The sequence below is a fragment of the Mauremys reevesii genome, linkage group 1 (assembly GCF_016161935.1).
Source record: "Mauremys reevesii isolate NIE-2019 linkage group 1, ASM1616193v1, whole genome shotgun sequence".
Classification (NCBI taxonomy): domain Eukaryota; kingdom Metazoa; phylum Chordata; order Testudines; family Geoemydidae; genus Mauremys; species Mauremys reevesii.
This window is the reverse complement of record NC_052623.1, coordinates 339748282-339768514: the sequence shown is the minus strand read 5'-3', so window position 1 is coordinate 339768514 and position 20233 is coordinate 339748282. Positions and strand designations below refer to the sequence as shown.

Below are 20233 nucleotides of genomic sequence, written 5' to 3'. Positions count from 1 at the left end.
ACAGGGACCTGGTGGACATTTCCTTGGAGCCAGGGCTGCCCAGAGGGGGGGCACAGGGGCGCCGAGAATCCTTTCCCTGGCTACTCACCCAGTGGTGGTCTGGGTCTTCGGTGGCACTTCAGCGGCGGGCCCTTCACTCACTCCGGGTCTTCGGCAGCGGATCCTTCAGTGCTGCCAGAGATGCAGAGCGAGTGAAGGACTCACCACCTCTGCAGACTCGGAGCGCCGCCCGGTGAGTACAAGCGCCCCAGCGGGTGGCACCTTTTTTTATGTCCGCTCCACCGTTTTGCCCAGGCCCCCTGAATCCTCTGGGCAGCCCTGCTTGGAGCTGCATCCCTGGCCCAGCCCAGAGCCCCCTCCTGCACACCCCAAAACCCTCATCCCCAGGCCCACTCCCAGCCAGAGCTCTCCCCTCTCGCACTCCAACTCCCTGCCCCAGCCCGGAGTCCCCTCCCGTACCTCAAACCCCTCATCCCTGGCCCCACCCCAGAGCCTACACCTCCTACCGGAGCCCTCACCCCATGCACCCCAAACCCCTGCCCCAGCCCAGTGAAAGTGAGTGAAGGTAGGGAAGAGTGAGCGACGGAGGGAGGGGGGCATGGAGCGAGCGGGGTTAGGGCCTCAGAGAAGGGAAGGGCGTGGGCGTGGCCTTGGAGAAGAGGCAAGGGTGTTCGGTTTTGTGTGATTAGAAAGTTGGCAACCCTAGCTGTGCTATAATATAGCCCGATGTAATTGACAGGTAAGGAATGTTGCATAAACTTGCTCACTAACACGGTGTTCATGAAGATAAACCAAGAGGAAAAGCTCCTCTTGTAGTTGCTTAGACCACCACACAAAGGGACTCTAGGGAAACGGGGAAGGTATGGTAGTACAGAATAACACTACATCACAATGCAGGAGACTACTGTTAATATGTAGCAAATTGCCAATATTGCAAAATATAATACATATCTATATTTAGATATGAACAATATATCGCCAGTATTGCAAAATGTGTAGTTAAATATAAAATAGAACATCTAGTTATATTTAAGCTAAACAGAATGTACTTATATGATTCTTGTATTTATAGCAATATATTTGATGAAGTATGCAGATAATTATATATGCTGGAGGAAATTCTACTCTAAATGGCATTGGTGTTAATGCAGAGTAAACTCCATTTATAGCAATGTGAGGAAAGATTCTGTCCCAACACACATGAACCCATTGTTGTATATCAGTTATATAAACACGAATCAGATGTAAATATAATGCTTTAATATGGCTGTGGTATGAAGCATACATTTTCAATACATTATTATAATTAAATAATACACATAGGTACCAGTTTCATATTACTTCTTGACAGTAGGTTGTCCTGCAGCCACTGGGGGGGGCACTTCTTTTTACTGGCAGTACCCCCTTTTCCATCACCCTTTCAGCAAGAGAGTACAGGTAGACCTCCTTTGCCTTAGTGAAAGTACCAAAGCTGTACTTCAAGATGCATACATGACAAACTACAGCAACCAGCCAATTCTAATATAATCACCATCCTCCCTTCCTTCTCCCCATGGTTTCAGCCACTCATTACACCCTGATCTGGTAAAGATTTCTATTGATGAGATTGCAAGTGACAATGGCAGGGGACCATCTTTTAATTTATGTTTGTATATTGTTGGGTCTCCAGTCCTGATTGGCTAATAAAAATCTAAGTTTTCATTACATCTGTCACTTCTATCGAAGCACCATAGTACATGTGCTAATAGTCCCACTGTAGCTCTTTTGGGATAGAGACAGTAAAATATTTTGCACTCTTATGATGTTATATAGATGCACACTAGATGTCTAACTTTAAACCACCAAGTAAGTCAGTACAGATTTTGGCCCAGTAGAACAAGGACCAAATCTGCTTTACCTTACTTGTGTAGGTTGTCCTTTTAAACCAATGGAACACCTTGTGAAAGTAAGGTGGCCAGGATTTGGGCCTCCAGTCAATTATTTTTGTGGTGCCCTTATGAATTTATTTTGGAACGTCTATTAAATCATTAAGCAGGTAGGTGTTTTTTCAATATTTATAAAGTACCTGTTCTAGTTTTATTACTTTTTTTAATATAAAAGAGCAGCAGCCCAAAGCAATGTATCATATATAATATTTTACAAGCAAAAGTGATCCTGCAGTTTTTACTTCCAAATGAAACTTACAGTGCTGACAAGAGTGATATTAATGCAATGATTTCAAATTTCTTTATTCATCATTACTGGTAAGAAAATTCATAAGGCTCAGTTCTGTCCTTCGTTAGACAGAGGTGCCTCGTGAAAACTGAGCTTCTGATGTCAAAAGGTCGTAAAGAATTAGTTTTAGTAAAAATGCAGTAATAGCAAGTAAAGAATTTTGATTTATTTTCTTAATACCAGAATTTGGTGAGCATACTATAGAATTATACAATAAAGTAGCTATATTCGTGCTCATCAATTAACCAGTGAGGACTAGATCGTTACATTATGGTCTCTTCTCTATTAGGGACATTGCATAGCTTCAGCACCCCGGGAACATACTGCTGGATGATTTGTAATGCAGAGAACAGAATTTCTTCTCACTTCTCCCTTGTTTTTGTTGTAGAGAAAGTTACTTCACCTTTTCTCATGAGCAGCTTGCTTCTCCCAGTTGCTCTGCCAGCTACATTGGCTACTGAATTAGGGATCTGAGATAGGGCTCCTCCCACTCCCATACCCTTCTGCCCTGTTTACAGAGAGGAATCGGGGGTGCGCGGCACCTCCCCTCCACTGGTGCTGCAATTGATCAAGAGACTCAGAGGAGCAGGGGTTTTCTTGTTCCTCCAAGTAGCCAGGTAACCTTGGTGAAAACCTACCCCACTTTGTGTAAGCCTGCAAAACGTGTGCTTTGAGTGTAAAAGAAAAAAAAAGTCAGCAAAAATAAATGAAGAGAAAAACTGAGCTGATTCTGAAGAAAGGAAAAAAAATAAAACAAAACAAAGTCCTGAGTTTGTAAGGCTTAAACCTAAGAGGTGGCAAGTTCACTGGGAGCTGAGTGGTAATTTATTTACCTCAGATCTTCAGTTTAAGGACCAAATTAGTGGCCAGAGAGTTTGACTGTCTCAGCACTTGGGATCCCAACTTGAGACACTCGGGGTGTCTGAGATTGACTCCTATGAGTTGAAGCATCAGTAGCCACTTCTGTTGGCTTCAAAATTCCAGAGCGTGGGAGGATAGAGGGAGTCAGGCCGAGTAAAACTGAAGGAGAGAGTGAAAATGTCCTCTTTTTTGAATTGCATATGCAAGATAGCCACTGTCTGAGTCGCATTCAGGCATCCAGTGAAGAGAATTTGGGAGCAGGATTTGATCTGCATGTTTTGTTTTAACAAATATTCAATTTACCTCCACCCCAAACAACCGTATTCCATGCAGGTCCCTTATGCTTCTTTGGGTGGAACATACCTGATTACCACAAAGTTGCTTTTTTGTCAGATTTGAGGTGTACCATAATTTGGCTCTTAAAGGGTGAAGGAAAGTTTCTTTCAGAACTGATGCACTAATAATACTAATATCTTGGTGACAAAAAGCAGGATATATACTTAGAAATACTATATTGAACACAGACTTATTGGGTGAAATCCTGGTCAACAGAAGCTTTGACATTCTCCATTGCTGGGTCCCAGAGCCTCCCTCCAGCCCAAGCTGGAAGGTCTACACTGCTGTTTTGTAGCCCCTCAGCCCAAGTCCCACAAGCTAACCAGGGCCAGCCAGGGGAGCTGTTTCACTGAAGTGTAAACATATCCAGTGAGGTCAGGTTTTAACCGTTAATACTTAAATAATGCGCTTTCCTCTGCACAATGCATTAAAAAAGAGGCATTCCTTGCCCTTCAGAGCTGAACTGTGTTTCTGGGAACTATATTGCACTTCTGCATTTTTTTTTTGAGAGCCAGAACTAAAATGATACTTCTCTTTGAATCTCTTACAGCACAGTGGCTCTAGAGCTAATTGCAATAAGATCATTATGTTGTTTACTGATGGTGGTGAAGAAAGAGCACAAGAGATTTTCAACACATACAACAAAGACAAAAAAGTAAGTGACATTTACAAGGTTTTTGTATGAAGATACCTAATTGGGACATGTAGGTGCTTTCTGGAAAAAAAAACAAACTTGTGTTTTGTAAGTGTTCAAAATAACTGGTATCTTTGAGATGCAAGTATTGAATAATACACCATCAGAAGTTTTCCCAGTGAACAATATTGGTATGAAAATATGATGGAATTATTAAATAATATTTTGCATTCATACACTGCCTACCACCCGCGGATCTCAAAGCTTTTACTCCTGGGAGAATTCTGCCCTAATACATAAAAAATTCTGCACCAAAAAGATTAAAAATCCTGCGCACAATATTTTAAAATTCTACAAAAATTTGCATATCTTATTTGTCAAAATAACACAATATAAGCACACCAGTTTCAATGATTTTGGTAATTTATTTCAAAATACCTGTCAACAAGTATGTAACTATACAGACAAAAAAGATTCAGGGAATGTTTTTTAACAAATAGTTCCCCTACTAGGCATATTCATACAGAACTCTGAGGAATAATTCAGTTAATCTACAATTCAGAAATGTATTTCAGAAGCAGTGCACAGGCTTTGGGGAACCCAGGGGAACAGAGGAGCTGAGGGAAGTAATTTCTCGGAAGGAGCAAGGGAGTGAACCTGGAGGGTTGTTGGGTGTGGGTGGGAGAAGATTGGAACAGGTTTTTTTTTGTAGGGGAGGGACTGTTGGGGAGCCTCCCCCATGTAGACCCTGGCTGACCCCTAGTCTTTCCCAATCAGTCAGATGCCTCTGCCCCTGTCCCCATGTGTCCCTGTACCCCCACTCCACCACCCCCACCTCTCAGCATCCCTCCACCCCCACTCCCATTCAGCGCCTGTCCCAGACTGTCCCCCCACTACAGCTTCTGAACTCCAGTCTATGTGATCCCCAAGCAGCACCATGTGCCCATTCTGTTTTTTGTCACCCCCATATCCTGGCCCCGGAGGCAGGGCACTATGAGGGACGTAGCCTCTGCTCTCTCCCTATTGACCGCTGACTGCCATGGGCATAGAGTGGTGAACCTGCTGCCTCTGCTCTGGTGCCACAGCAGCTCTTATTGGGCAAAAGGCATAACAGCTGAGCCTCTCCAGCAGAATGTATTTTCTGCAGAGAAAAAAAATCTGCAGGACACATGAATTCTGTGCATGCGCAGTGGCACAGAATTCTCCCAGAAGTACTCTTGTAAATCATAATGCATTAAGTTTTCCTGTAACCCCAGTGCTGTAGGTAGCTATTATCCCTGTACTACAAATGAAGAACATGAGATACAGGACGATTTAGTGACTTGCTGAAGACCACACAAGTCACCGCTGTGCATGTGGGGAGACACACACTTGAACACTCTCTCTCCTTTTCCCCGACTGGCATTCCTGTGTTAAGCAATGAGCCATTCGTTTTCATAACTGTATGTAACACCCATACAAAACAGACAACAGGTTAAGGGAGTTTTGTACATGAACATTTATTTACCTAAAGCTTTTTGGTAAATCACAGGTTTGCAGGTCTATAGTTCTGGCTAACAGTTCCCAATATATGCCATTTCATCACTCTTCTCTGTTTTGTTTATCTCTGTTGATATGTACGTCTCCACAGCTGATATTTTCTTTGTAATAGCAATTAATGTTATGGGTTTTTTTTTTTTTAAATCTAGCAGATATAGACATAAGTAGATTGGATAGCTAGAGACTGAAGCTACATAAATTCAGACTAGAAATAAGGTGAATATTTTTAACAGTAAAAAACTGGAACAGCTTACCTAGGGATGTGGTAGATTCTCTGTTACCTGAACTCTTTAAATCAAGATTCGAGGTCTTTCTAAAAGATGTGCTATAGTTCAACCAGGAGTTATGGACTCAGTGCAGAAATCACTGTCTCAAATTCTGTGAGTTATGTTATTCGGGTCATGCCGAATCCTCACTCAATATATTTCAATGTAAGTTTCTTCATAATTAAGATAGTTTTAACTCTCCCAATGTCACCTGATGGATCTATAGTCAGTGTAGTGCAGGTAGCTGGGAATCAGGTCCCCCAACTCAGCAAGATGCTTGGTATCTTTAGCACATGAACAGTCTCTTTGGCTTCAGTGGAACAATTCATGTGCTGAAAGCTGGGCATGTACCTTGCTGAATTGGGGCCCAGGAATCCAGGGCCTGTTTCTGTCTCTGATGATGACTCATTGTGTGACCCTGAACAAGTTCCTTCACTTGTTTTCGGCCTAGCTTCCAATCTGCAATATGGATATAAAGCCTCCCTCACAGCTTTAGTTAATCTTTGTGTATTACTTTGAGACTTTTGAAAGAAAGGCAGTCCATAAGTACCAAGTATTTTTTAAAACTGGTAATTAACAATAAGCTACATTGCACTTACAGCTGGAGTTGTAGCCACTCAGTTCTAAGGCATACTGACTGTGCAGACTTCTCAAATTATACATGGAAATTTCATGCTATCCTACCTCTTTTCTGTGCCTGATAGCATTTATTTTAACACAACAAAACCAAAAGAATAGTTACTAAATGACATTGTGTGAAAGAGGCATGAACGAGTGTGATTCATTTCTTAGTGTTTTCCATTTGCAATTGTGTTTTAGGATTGGAAATAGGGTAAAATGTCCAGTCCTAAGAAAGGTACAGTTTTATAATGCTAAGAAATGAATCACACTCTATCCCACATTGTGTCTAAGTACACAAGTTTAAGAAAGACAACAAATTCCTCAGCCATGCATGGGAAATGAAATGTCTGGTATTGTCCGTCACACAATTTGTTACTGCATACTAAATAAAATTTGTGGATGATAATGGCCACCTTGTTGGAACATATGTCGTAATTAAGCACATTTTCTGACACAATTAATTGTAATGCAAGCGACTCATACCCGATTAATTTTATAAATCTGCCGGTTTACGTTTCAGTAAATTCCAACCTTCCTTTTCCTTATCTAATAATGTACTAGCAAAAATGCCTGTATTATTGCTTTGCACCAAAGTGACTTTGAAAGTACAAGGAGCACAGTTTTTGACATGTGCTACTTAAAAGGCACAAGGTTTATTCAAGGAAAAAGAAAATGCTTCTTCAATCAAGTAAACATCTTCACATTCTTGAAGGTGAATTTGTGCTTGCAAAATATAATTGAAGACATTTAAAAGTATATTACAGCAAAATATAGAATGAGGGTAATCAGTGATTTGTACTGGCAAATTCATCTGTCTGAACTACTACAAATAACCACACTATTGTAGCAAGTTTTTGGTGTTTCTCAAAGTAATAACTTAATGCAAAAGTTATTAGTACTAATTCAAGAGCTCTTGGTCTATCTGGTTACAAGGATAAGCATTATTTCTGGAATGTTAAATGTGTAAATCTCTCTCTCTCTCTCTCTCTCTCTTTCTCAACATCTCTAATTAAAGTTTAGACTGGCAGAGGATAAAAGTAAAGCCACTGGCACATGCATTCCAAGATTAGACAATTAATATTTGTATCTTGCAAAGAAATAGCCACAGAGAATAGTGTAGCCTTTTAAAGACTATATAGTAAGCTGTGTTCAGGCAAGATATGATAAAACTTCTCACTGGTTATGATTATGTTCTGATTCTAGTACTTTTACTCCAGTCTACTTATGCCACAAGTAGTCATTGAACTTAATATGGACTAAGTTACAGACAGAGATTCAAGATGAATTAGGTTATCAGAATCTGCTTCCATATATTTTTCAGTAATAGCATTACAGAGTAACAAAATGCAGCTGAACTGTGTAATGCACACAACACAGAACCAAGTGGTGGTATCTTTTCTTGAATAATATGCATTCATGTTTGAGCATTTCTCCCTATGCTTAGCAAAGGGGTTGTAAAAGAAATATCTTTATGTTGTTCACGATTGTAGCATAGTACAGTGAATCACTGTTACCTTGGAGATGTAACATTTTTGGCCTCCAGTCTGAAACTGTGGAATGAACTCCCCGTGGAAGTAGGGGCCATCACAAACCTCTCCTCTTTCTACTCCAAGTGCAAGGCACATTTCTTCAACCCTGTCTTCTCTATCATAAATATACATGTTAAAAAACAAACAAACGAGACACACACTGCACACACTTCTCTCCCTGGGAAGAGAAGGGGAGAACAAACAACATATGATAGATTTTAATCACATTGCTTAATAAACTACTGGAAGATGCTCAGATGCTACATTAATGACTGCAGTCTAAGAATGCCTTTATGAATAGAGTAGAATTAAAAAGAACGAGGAGTACTTGTGGCACCTTAGAGACTAACAAATCTATTTGGTCATAAGCTTTTGTGAACTAAAACCCACTTCATCGGATGCATGGAGTGGAAAATACAGTAGGAAGATATAAATAACAGTACATGAAAAGATGGAAGTTGCCTTACCTGTTTTGAGTGTCCAGGAAGGTTCAAGTGCTCGCCGACTGGTTTTTGAATGTTATAATTCTTGAAGTCTGATTTGTGTCCATTTATTCTTTTGCAAAGAGACTGTCCAGTTTGTCCAATGTACATGGCAGAGGGGCATTGCTGGCACATGATGGTATATATCACATTGGTAGAATTGGAGTAGAATTAGGTAGAGTAGAATTAGTAATATATACCTTATGTTGGAAGACTTATTACCTGTCCATTGTACAAAAAATGCCCATCTTCTCTTTTATTCAAATCAGATTATGTTACCCCATATTGTTGCTTCCCCTCCAAGCTGAACTCACTTTAGATCTCAAAGTATTTCCTTCTTGGTGTCAATCGCTTTGTCATTCTTTGGCATGTACGGGAGCTAAGCACCTTTTGGCCATTCATACATTGCCTATTTACACTTCTTTGCATTGTTTAGTTGTTACTGGAGCTTGACCTTAGCTCAGCCTTCAAGTTGACAAGTCAAAGAAAACAATAAACAGTTTTATAAAACAAAAACAGGAAACCGTGAAAACAGAGATAGGAAAAATGTTCCATTAAATTACTGATTTTCATCAGACATGCCAAATCCAAGAAAAAAACGCAGAAATTGGGCTTGTTTTTGGCTTAATTGGCTTGTGAGATGCTTGTTGGTTACTTTTTGGCTTGTAGCTTGTTGCTTGTTTGGCTTGTAGCTTGTTGCTCCATCTGGTTGGCTCCCGGTAAGCAGGGGCAAGAAGCTAGCAGGGGCAAGGGTGGGGAGAGAGTCTGGGGTGCACAGTGGGCCCACCACAGTCCCAGACTGCACACCGGGGGGATCTAGGCACATAGAGTGTTGGGGTTCTTAGGGCTTGGCTTGTTTTGGCCTTGTTTTGAAATGGGATTAGCTTGATGTTTGGCTTACTGCGAAAGTTGGGGTGCTTATTGTGAAAGTTGGCAACTGTGATTTTCATCCATTTATGCTGGCATATGGCTATATTTCAAGTCGCTTTCTGTCTCTTTAGATCTCTTCATGTGTGAATGGAGAGATTGTTATAAAACAAACCTAACCATTAATATTTTGAGGGGACACATTCTAACTTTTCTGCATGCAGGGGCTGTGTTTGTACAATGGGGTCCTGGGCTATGCCAAAGGCTCTGAAGTGTTACTGCACTAAAAAGAATAGTAATGCCTTTGAAATTGAAATTATTCATTGAATCATGCCTTGTCACTTCTATAAAGCTATACGTAGTGTAACAGAAGACAACTTCACAGGGTGCTATTTAACAATTGGCATGTTTACCTTTACTGTGGCATTCACAGCGCTTGCATTAAGCACGGGAAATACCACATTCGCAGTGGTAAATTACAGGAATGAAAGTGGTAAATATTCATTTTGTGTGTGCAGATAACTTCCCCTTAACTGGATGGCATTTCTCTGATACCATTACTGCTGGAGGGAACCCTTGGGGACTACTATTCAGAACTGGTTAGAAGTAATTATCACACAAATTACGAGCCAGCATAACTAAAGGAAGCTCTATTTTCCATAAGCTTAGACAGTGGCATATATCTTTTAAAGATAATTCTGAAAAGCACAGCCCTGACTACTTGCAGCCATTAAAAAACCTGTGACACTTTCATGATAGGGTACTAGCCCCAATGTGTTGCCAAATTCCAGTCTATGTGTGTTCTGTTTTCTGTGATTACCCCGGTAGTTGGAATTAGATGTGGCATTTTTCCACTTTGAAGCCTGGTCTACACTAGGCGTTTAAATCGGTTTTAGGAGCGTAAAACCGATTTAACGCCACAACCGTCCACACTAGGAGGCACCTTATATCGATTTTAATGGCTCTTTAAATCGGTTTCTGTACTCCTCCCCGACGAGAGGAGTAGCGCTAATATCGGGATTAACATATCGGAATAGGGTTAGTGTGGCCGCAAATCGACGGTATTGGCCTCCGGGCGGTATCCCACAGTGCACCACTGACCGCTCTGGACAGCATTCTCAACTCGGATGCACTGGCCAGGTAGACAGGAAAAGCCCCGCGAACTTTTGAAATTCATTTCCTGCTTCCCCAGCGTGGAGAGCTCATCATCACAGGTGACCACACACAGCTCATCAGCACAGTTAACAATGCAGTCTCCTGAGAATCGAAAAAGAGCCCCAGCATGGACCGCTCGGGAGGTACTGGATCTGATCGCTATATGGGGAGAGGATTCAGTGCTAACAGAACTGCGTTCCAAAAGACGAAATGAAAAAGTATTTGAAAGAATTTCTAAGGCTATGACGGATAAAGGCCACTGCAGGGACTCAGTGCAGTGCAGAGTGAAAGTTAAGGAGCTCAGACAAGCCTACCAGAAAACCAAAGAAGCAAACGGAAGGTCCGGGGCAGGTCGAAAAACATGCCGCTTCTATGCTGAGCTGCATGGAATTTTAGGGGGCTGTGCCACAAGTACCCCACCCCTGACCGTGGATTCTGAGGTGGGGGTTGTAATCTCTGCCATGTCTGAGGATTATGCAGACGGGGAAGATGAAGATGAAGAAGAAGAGGAAGACCTAGCAGAGAGCACACAGCACTCCGTGACCCCCAGCAGCCAGGAGCTTTTTATCACCCTGACGGAATTACCCTGCTCCCAGCCCTCACAAGCAACTATTCCAGACAATGACGCCATGGAAGGGAGCTCTGGTGAGTGTACCTTTGCAAATAGCAAACATTGTTTTTTAAGCAAGCCTTTTTTAATGATTGATTTGCCCTGAGGACTTGGGATGCATTCGCAGACAGTATAGTTACTTAGAAAAGTTTGTTAACATGTCCGGGGATTGAGAGGAAATCCTCCAGGGACATCTCGATGAAGCGCTCCTGTAGGTACTCCAGAAGCCTTTGCAGAAGGTTTCTGGGCAAGGCATCCTTGTTCCGCCCACCATGGTAGGACACTTTACCATGCCATGCATGTAGCAAGTAATCAGGTATCATTGCGTGGCAAAGCATAGCAGCGTATGGTCCCGGTGACTGCTGGCATTCAAGAAGCATCCGCTCTTTATCTTGTTCTGTTATCCTCAGCAAAGTGATATCGTTCAGGATAACCTGGTTAAAAATCAGGAATTTAAGTAAGGGGGGTGGCCATTTTTCTACTGGGTTCGTGGAATGCAGCAGCTTAAAAAAAACACTTTCCTGCACGTAGCGAAGCGGGGAGGAGGAGGAGTGAAATGCCGATGATCTTTTCTGTTTGGTCACCGGCGATCTTCCCAAGCTACCAGACACACAGTGGGTGGGGGGAAGGTTGTTGATTAGCAGGGAGCTAGCGTGGTATTAGCCATGCGTTGGGGGGGAGGGGTAAATCACTGAGACAGTGGCTTACCATGGCCGCATGCAAGCTGAATTCTGATGCCTGGACCTGTGTCTGTGAGATCTGTAACTCCAGAGCTGCAAGCACTCACTATTAAGATGAAAAATGCGACCTTGTAGGGAAATCACATGTGCTAGGTGAATAGTGATGTTCACTGTGAAACAGTATAACCATTGTTCTGTAAAATGTATCTTTCTAAATATTTATCTCCCTCATGCAGCTGCAAATTTTTCAACCATCCCTCCTCCATCCCAAAGGCTAGCACAGATAAGGCGGAGGAAAAAGAAGACGCGAGATGAGATGTTCTCGGATATTATGGAAGTTACACGCAATGAAAGAGCTCATCTGAATGAGTGGAAGGACGTGGTTTCAAATTACAGGAAAGAGGCCAGTGAACGTGAGGACAGGAGGGACAACCGAGATGAGAGGTGGCGGCAGGAAGACCGGCAGGAAAATCAGCGGTTGCGGCAGGAAGATCAGCGGTGGCGGGATGCAACTCTGGGGCTGCTGCGTGATCAAACTGACATGCTCCGGCGTCTTGTGGAGCTTCAGGAACGGCAGCAGGATCACAGAGTGCCGCTGCAGCCCCTGTATAACCACCCTCCCCTCTCACCATGTTCCTTAGCCTCCTCACCCAGACGTGTAAGAACGCGTGGGGGGAGGCTCCGTGCACCCGCCCACTCCACCCCCGTGGACAGCCCAACCAGAAGGGTGTCGTTACTCTGATTTTTTTTTTAATGGCCTTCTCCATCCCTCCTAGCCTCCTCCCAAAGCACACCCTTACTTCTCTCCCTCTTTTTATAATGAATCAATAAAGAATTCATGCTTTTTAAATGAGAGTGACTTTATTTGCATAAGTAAGCTGTACTCGAAGGGGGAGGGGGAGTTGCTTACAGGGACTGAGTCAATCAAGGGGGTTGGGTGTTCATCAACAAACACAGCAGTCACACTGTACCCTGGCCATTGATGAAGCTCGTTTTCAAAGCTTCTCTGATGCGCACCGCTTCCTGGTGTGCTCTTCTAATCTCCCTGGTGTCTGGCTGCGCGTAATCAGCGGCCAGGTGATTTGCCTCAGCCTCCCACCCCGCCATAAAGGTCTCCCCCTTACTCTCACAGAGATTGTGGAGAATACAGCAAGCAGCAATAACATAGGGGACATTGGTTTGGCTGAGGTCTGAGCGAGTCAGTAATGTGCGCCAGCGCTTTAACCGGCCAAATGCACATTCCACCACCATTCTGCACTTGCTCAGCCTGTAATTGAACAGATCCTGACCACTGTCCAGGCTGCCTGTGTATGGCTTCATGAGCCATGGCATCAAGGGGTAGGCTGGGTCCCCAGGATAACGACAGGCATTTCAACATCCCCAACTGTTATTTTCTGGTCTGGGAAGTAATTCCTTGCTGCAGCCATTTAAACAGAGTAGTGCTTCTGAATACGCGAGGCCATGAACCCTCCTGGCCATCCCACGTGGATGTTTGTGAAACGTCCTTGTGATCCACCAGTGCTTGCAGCACCATTGAAAAGTACCCCTTCCGGTTTACGTACTGGGTGCCCTGGTGCTGCGGTGCCAAGATAGGGATATGGGTTCCATCTATCGCCCCCCCACAGTTAGGGAATCCCAGTGCAGCAAAGCCATCCACTATGGCCTGCACGTTTCCCAGAGTCACAACCTTCGTAGCAGCAGCTTAGTGATTGCTTTGGCTACTTGCATCACAGCCCCCACAGTAGATTTTCCAACTCCAAATTGATTCCCGACTGACCGGTAGCTGTCTGGCATTGCAAGCTTCCACAGGGCTATCGCCACTCGCTTCTCTACTGTGAGGGCTGCTCTCATCTTGGTATTATGGCGTTTCAGGGCAGGGGCAAGCAAGTCACAAAGTTCCATGAAAGTGCCCTTACGCATGCGAAAGTTTCGCAGCCACTGGGAATCGTCCCACACCTGCAACACAATGCGGTCCCACCAGTCAGTGCTTGTTTCCCGGGCCCCAAATCGGCGTTCAATGGATAGAATCTGCCCCATTACCATCAGGATCTCCAAAGCGCCGGGGCCCGCGGTTTGAGAGAATTCTGTGTCTACGTCCTCATCACTGTCATCGCCGCGCTGCCGTATCCGCCTCTTACTCGCCTCGGTTCGAAGGTCCTGGTTCAGCATATACTGCACGAGAGTGCGCGAGGTGTTTAAAACATCCACGATTGCGGTATTGAACTGAGCAGGGTCCATGCTTGCTGTGGTATGGCGTCTGCACAGTTCACCAAGCAAAAAAGGCGCGAAACGGTTGTCTGCCGCTTTCAGGGAGGGGGGGGGTGAGGCTGTACCCAGAACCACCCGCGAAAATGATTTTTGCCCCATCAGGCACTGGGATCTCAACCCGGAAATGCCAAGGGGCGGGGGAGGCTGCGGGAACTATGGGATAGCTACGGGATAGCTATCCACAGTGCAACGCTCCAGAAATCGACGCTAGCCTCGGACCATGGACGCACACTACCGATTTAATGTGTTTAGTGTGGCCGCGCGCACTCGATTTTATAAAATCTGTTTTACAAAACCGGTTTATGCAAATTCGGAATAGTCCCGTAGTGTAGACGTACCCTTAGACTTGATTTGTTAGTGTAATTTAACAGCTGTCAAATTCTGCCCAGAAATGCCTGCATTTCAGTAGTAGGTGGGAGTGATTCTTCTGTGTATGTGTGTTTTACATGCATGTGATGGGACTAAAGGGGCGTAATGTAATGTTAACTGGATGAAACTAAGGAAGATTTAGATTGAATTCGTCAGACGCTGGGCTATGTCTGAACTAAGCTTGGCATAGTCTAAGGAGGGACAAAGGTTTTAAGCCAACTTTATGCTTCCTGGATGCTAAGCTAGTGTCTGGACTACTCTACTGTACATCGATTGTTACTTACCCCTAAGGTGACCCAGAAAGTAGGGATTACCATGACACTTTGTCTTGGCCCAGACCATGCCCTCTACTCTGGGAACTGTAATAGGGGTGGTGGTGTAGAAGGTACCGGGCAGGAAGAATCCTCCACTGGCCAGCTAGCCTGGCTTTACTGCCACTTTGTACTGGGTACTAGCACAGTGCAACTGTAAGGAACCAGAACATAGGCAGGCTGGTCTAGTGGTCACAACTGGGCGATGGTCCACATGTCAGGGACAGTGCTCGACGAACAGGAGTCAGAAGAATCACTAGAGTCAGGGTCAAAGTCAGGCTGGAGTCAGAGACTAGAGAGAGTACAAGGCTAGAATAGAGAGGCAGGAATCAAGCTCAGAGTCAGGCTGGAGTCATAGACCAGTGGTGGTATCAGGCAAGAATCAGGGTCAGAGTCAAATTGGGACTGGAGACCAGAGATCAGGAGATGAGATCTGGAGTCGTAGCAGGCCCGAAGTCTTTGTTGTTGACCAGACAACTTCCTGGGGTACCCTCCAGGGTTACATAGGGTAGATGGTCAATCAGAGGGCATCAGGGTCACTCTGGGTCCCTTGGGCAGTACTTCCTGTGGCACCTTCTCCACAATGCTCCCTGACTGGGGCTCCTCATGGTATCTCGGTAGCACCGTGGGAATGTCAGCTATCCTAGGCTCTGCAGAGTCTGATTCTAGTTCCCACATCTTTACAGCAACTTAGCTAGGCTAATTTCTAGAATATGTTCCTAACTATGAGATCAATTGAACTGTACAATGGTTTCCCAAGAGAACTGATAGAAGACCTCTCTTTGGAGACATTTATAAACAAAAGTACTGGAGGGAACAATCCTATAATGGCCAGGGAAGAAGATCTAGTAGGTCACTTTCATTTCTAATTTCCATGAACCAGCTAATCACATGCAGCTACTTCACTTTCCTCTAGTGAGACAGCAACTATACAAGTAATGGCATCTTCTCAGGGCACCGTAATGTTCACAGCTACTTATTTGAAATGTATTACATTAGTCCCTTGTGATATGAGGCCATGCTCCAGTGTTATCTGTTCATATTAGTGATGACTTTCTCTCAGTGACTTTAAAAAATGGAAATTAGTTTTTTGGAGAAACTGATAGATAAATAATAACATTGAATCAGAAGAAACATTTTTGTATGTTTTAATTATAGAGCATAGATATTCTGAAATTCTATTGTGCCCTGCATCTCAAAGCATTTCAAAACATGGATGAATTTCACAGTAGAGATTCACAACATCCCTGTTGATTAGGTAACTATACTATCCCCCTTTAAAAAAAATATGAACAAACTAAGGCCCCAGTCCTGCAACGAGCACTATGTGGGCCAAATCTTGCACCTGTGCAGAGCCCATTGTAGAGCTGAGGCTAAGCACAGAGAGAGAATAAATGACTTGCCTAAGGTCACAAAGCAAGTCTTTGCCAAAGCTGGGAATAGAACCCAGATCTCCTAATTCCATTCACTTTAAAAACTATTCTTCCTCCCTTGATATTTTATTTCTATGTTAATGGAACATGCAACTTAAAAACTGTGTATTTAAAAACAAACACCCTCTTCCCTCCACTTTCCTTCCCTTTGTTGTTATTATTAATAGGCTGCACTTTGATTATGTAGGAATACATCATTTACTAGTCACCAGTTATCAGTTTTCAGCTAGATGGAGTATTGCTTATATCACACTTGAGCACACAGAACTGACTAACGAAATTTCAAAAATGTTGAGTGGTAATCCAAGTTTTCTTTTGGCTCCTATTAGTTGCCCTGGTTTTACTTGTCCTCATACAATTCTCTCACTCTTTTATCCAGAACTTCCTGAGGCGGTCTTTACCTCACAGTTAGTTAGGTCTGTAAAAGCAGCAAAGAGTCTTGTGGCACCTTATAGACTAACAGACGTTTTGGAGCATGAGCTTTCATGGGTGAATACCCACTTCATGCTTCGTGCTTTTACAGATCTAGACTAACACGGCTTCCCCTCTGATACTTAGTTAGGTCTGTTTCCCAGAAGATACAGAGGTTTAAAATGAAAACAGATAAGGGAAATGCTTCTCTTCTGATGATACAAAACAGGTTTGATGAGATGACAATAACCTTCAGTCTCTCCCTAGCTTCAGCTTCAGCTGTCATTGGCCAAAGACCTTTAACTCCTTGTGACACTACAACAGCCTTACCATCAAAGACGTGGCTTTCCCCTTATTCCTCTTAGCCTTCTACTTTCATTAAGCAAAGTTAGCCTACTGTCCTACTAAATCTAAAAATACCAAGCAATCTGCTAAGGTCTAGAGCAGATCCTTTACCGCAGAGTTCATTTCTACCCCAATCCTAACTTTTTATATACGTCTTACTTCGAAAATCCAGGGATGAGTGGATCCAATTTACGCTGCAAAAGAATTAGTCCTGGGAAGCCTGGGCTGCCAATCTCGTTAGTACCCTCTTAAAATTTACCAGCTTTGTCCACCCTGCTTTTCTATCTGAGGGTCTGAAAAAAATTACTGTTGGTGTAAGGAAAGGTGCTTTATGTTAACTGACCGTCAGTAAAGTTTTTCCAGCCTGAGTTTGGTGAGAGTATTGTTCTCATCCTTCATAGCCATGGCCAGAAGGGACCACTGTGATCTAGTCTGATCTCCTGTGTAACACATGCCATGGAATGTCCCCAAAATAATTCTTAGAGCATATTTTTTAGAAACCATCCAATATTCATTTAAAAATTGTCAGTGATGGAGAAAACACTGCAACCTTTGGCAAGTTGTTCCAACAGTTAATTACACTCACTATTAAAAAGTGACCCTTTACTTCCAATCTGAATTTGTATAGCTTCAATTCCCAGTCACTGGATCATGTTATACTATTCTCTGCTAGACTGAAGAGCTCATTATTACATATTTGTTCCCCAGGTAGATACTTATAGATTGTAATCGTCACCCCTTAGCTTGACAAAGAGAAGGTTAAATAGATTGAGCCCCTAGTGATTATCATTAAAGCATGTTTTCCAATCCTTTAACCGTTCTTGTGGCTCTTCTCCGAATCCCCTGCAATTTATCAACATTCTTCTTAAATAGTGGGCACCAGAACTGGACACAGTATTCCAGTAGCAATTGCACCAGTGCTAAATACAGAGGTAAAAGAGCCCCTCTACTCCTATTTGAGATTCACCTGTTTATGCATCTGAGGATCGCATTAGCTCTTTTGACCACAACATCACACTGGGAGCTCATGTTTAGCTGATTCTTCACCACACACCCCAAATCTTCTTCTCAATCACAGGGTCCCAGCATAAAGTCCCCCATTCTGTAAGTATGGCCAACATTCTTTGTTCCTAGGTCTATACGGGTATATGTTTGGCCATATGAAAGCACACATGGTTTGTGACCAGTTTACCAAGCAATCCAGATTGCTCTGAATCAGTGACTTGTCCTCTTCATTATTTACCCTTACCCCATTTTTTTTGTCATCTGCAAAACATTTTCAGGGATGATTTTTATGTTTTTTTCCAGACCACTGACAAAAACGTTAAATAGCGTAGGGCCAACAACTGATCCCTGTTGGTCCACACTGGAAACACCCCCCTCTATGATAATTCCCTGTTTACAAATATCTCTCAGTTAACCAATTTTAACCCATTTAATGTGTGCCATGTTAATTTTTTATTGTTTTAGTTTTTTAGTCAAAATGTCACATAGTACCAAGTAAAATGCCTTACAGAAGTCTAAGGGTATTACATCAACACTATTATCTTTATCAACCAGACACGTAATCTCATCAAAAATGGATATCAAGTTAGGATCTATTTTCCAGAAACACCATGATTTGCATTAATTACATTACCGTGTGTAACGGGTTGTGCTCACCACCATGGCCCCCTCTGCTGGTTGCTCCAGGAATTAGCTCTGTCCATCAGCAGGGCGCCCTTCTCTTGTGGTGTCTTACTCTCCATCGCTGCTTCTCCATCGTCTCCGCCATCTGTGGGGACCCACGAATCTCAGGGACCTTGGCCTCCTCTTCAGGGCACAGCCCTCTGGGTGTGCCCCAACTCTGTTGTCTCCCCACTTCTGGGGGAACTGGCAGTCCTTCGCCCGGCCTCTCACCGCAGTGGCAAACTACAGCCCCTACTCCAGCCCCTCACTTAGGGGCAAACTGCAGTCCTTTGCCTGGCCACTTCCTTCGGCGGCCAGAGGGGCAAAGGAGGGGGTGGGGAGGGCAGGCCCTCCTCCTACTCTAGGCCCCCACCCAGGGACCCTATAGCTGGCAGCTGCTCACTGCCTTTCCTTCCCCTCTGCCACTGCCTGCTTTCCCTGTGTCACTTCCCCATGCCCCAGCACCTACTCGGCCCCTGTATCAAGGCCACAGTCTGGCAGCCAGCTAGACTGGAGCTCTGCTTGCTCACCTGACCCTGCCCAACACTGCTCTGTCCTAGGTACTTCTCTCTACAGGCAGAAAGTCCTTCTCCCTCAAGTTCCAGGGAGAGACTCTCTGCCTTGCAACCTTTCTCATAGGGCCCAGCCTGTCCCTCACTGGTTGCTTCTAAGCTTCCTCTGATCGGCTGGGTTCTGCGCAGCTGCTCCAAGGGCTGCTATTAACCTTTTGCCAGCCAGTGAGGGGCAGCTGCCCCATCACATCCTGCTTTAGTTCTTTATTAATCGAGTCCTGTATCAGCCACTCCATTATCTTGCCTGGGATTGATGTCATGCTGACAGGCCTATAATTACCTGGGTCATCCCAGGTAACCTTTTTAAAAAATGGCACAACATTAGCTTTCTTCCAGTCTTCTAGAATTTTTCCAGTGCTCCAAGACTTATTGCAAATCAACATTAATGTCCAGTGAGCTCCTCAGCCAGCTCTTTTAAAACTCTTGGATGCAAGTTTTCTTGGTATGCTGATTTTAAAATGTCTAACATTCGTATCTTCTGTTTTGCATTCTCCTGAGATACTTGTGGAATGGAAAGAGTGTTATGATTACCATATGATGAGATTATATCATTTGTTTTTCCCCCAATACAGAACAGACATATTAACTGAATGCTTCTGCTTTTTCTGCATTATTATTGATAATTCTACTATTTCCATCTAGTAATGGATCAATCCCATTGTTCCTAATATATTTTACAACTCCTTGTTGTCCTTAATGCTGCTTGCCATAGATTTCTTCTTGTGTCCTTTTGCTTCCCGTATCAGTTTTCTATAATTTCAAACTTCTGATTCATACTGATTACTATCAACAAATATAACATACTTTCTAAAGCTCTGATGGTCCAAGATGGTGTGCCTAGGGGTGTCCCCATTGTCTTTAGTGGGGCTCCACATGAGCATAGGAACAGCTTAGAGGATCCAGCCCTTAAACAGCCTACTACCAAGGGAGCAATTTGAAGGGATTTCTTGGGGACAAGGGCAGCTCCAGCCTCGTCCTGATGGTGGGGCTCAGATGGGCTAGATAGAAAATTGCAGGGGCTGCGCTATACATCTTGTGGGCACACACACTTTTTTTTTTCTT

The 20233-nt window shown here is 43.6% G+C and overlaps 1 protein-coding gene across 7 annotated transcripts in view; it reads left to right on the top strand.

Annotated features, from left to right (window-relative positions):
• The window catches only part of CACNA2D1 (calcium voltage-gated channel auxiliary subunit alpha2delta 1), a 658833-nt gene that overhangs the window by 515941 nt on the left and 122659 nt on the right, over nucleotides 1-20233 (top strand). For all 7 annotated transcript variants that reach the window (XM_039518654.1, XM_039518644.1, XM_039518662.1 and 4 more), the window contains exon 12: nucleotides 3962-4066. In XM_039518654.1, the coding sequence (XP_039374588.1) occupies nucleotides 3962-4066 (105 nt within the window). The remainder of the gene's footprint in view (nucleotides 1-3961; nucleotides 4067-20233) is intronic.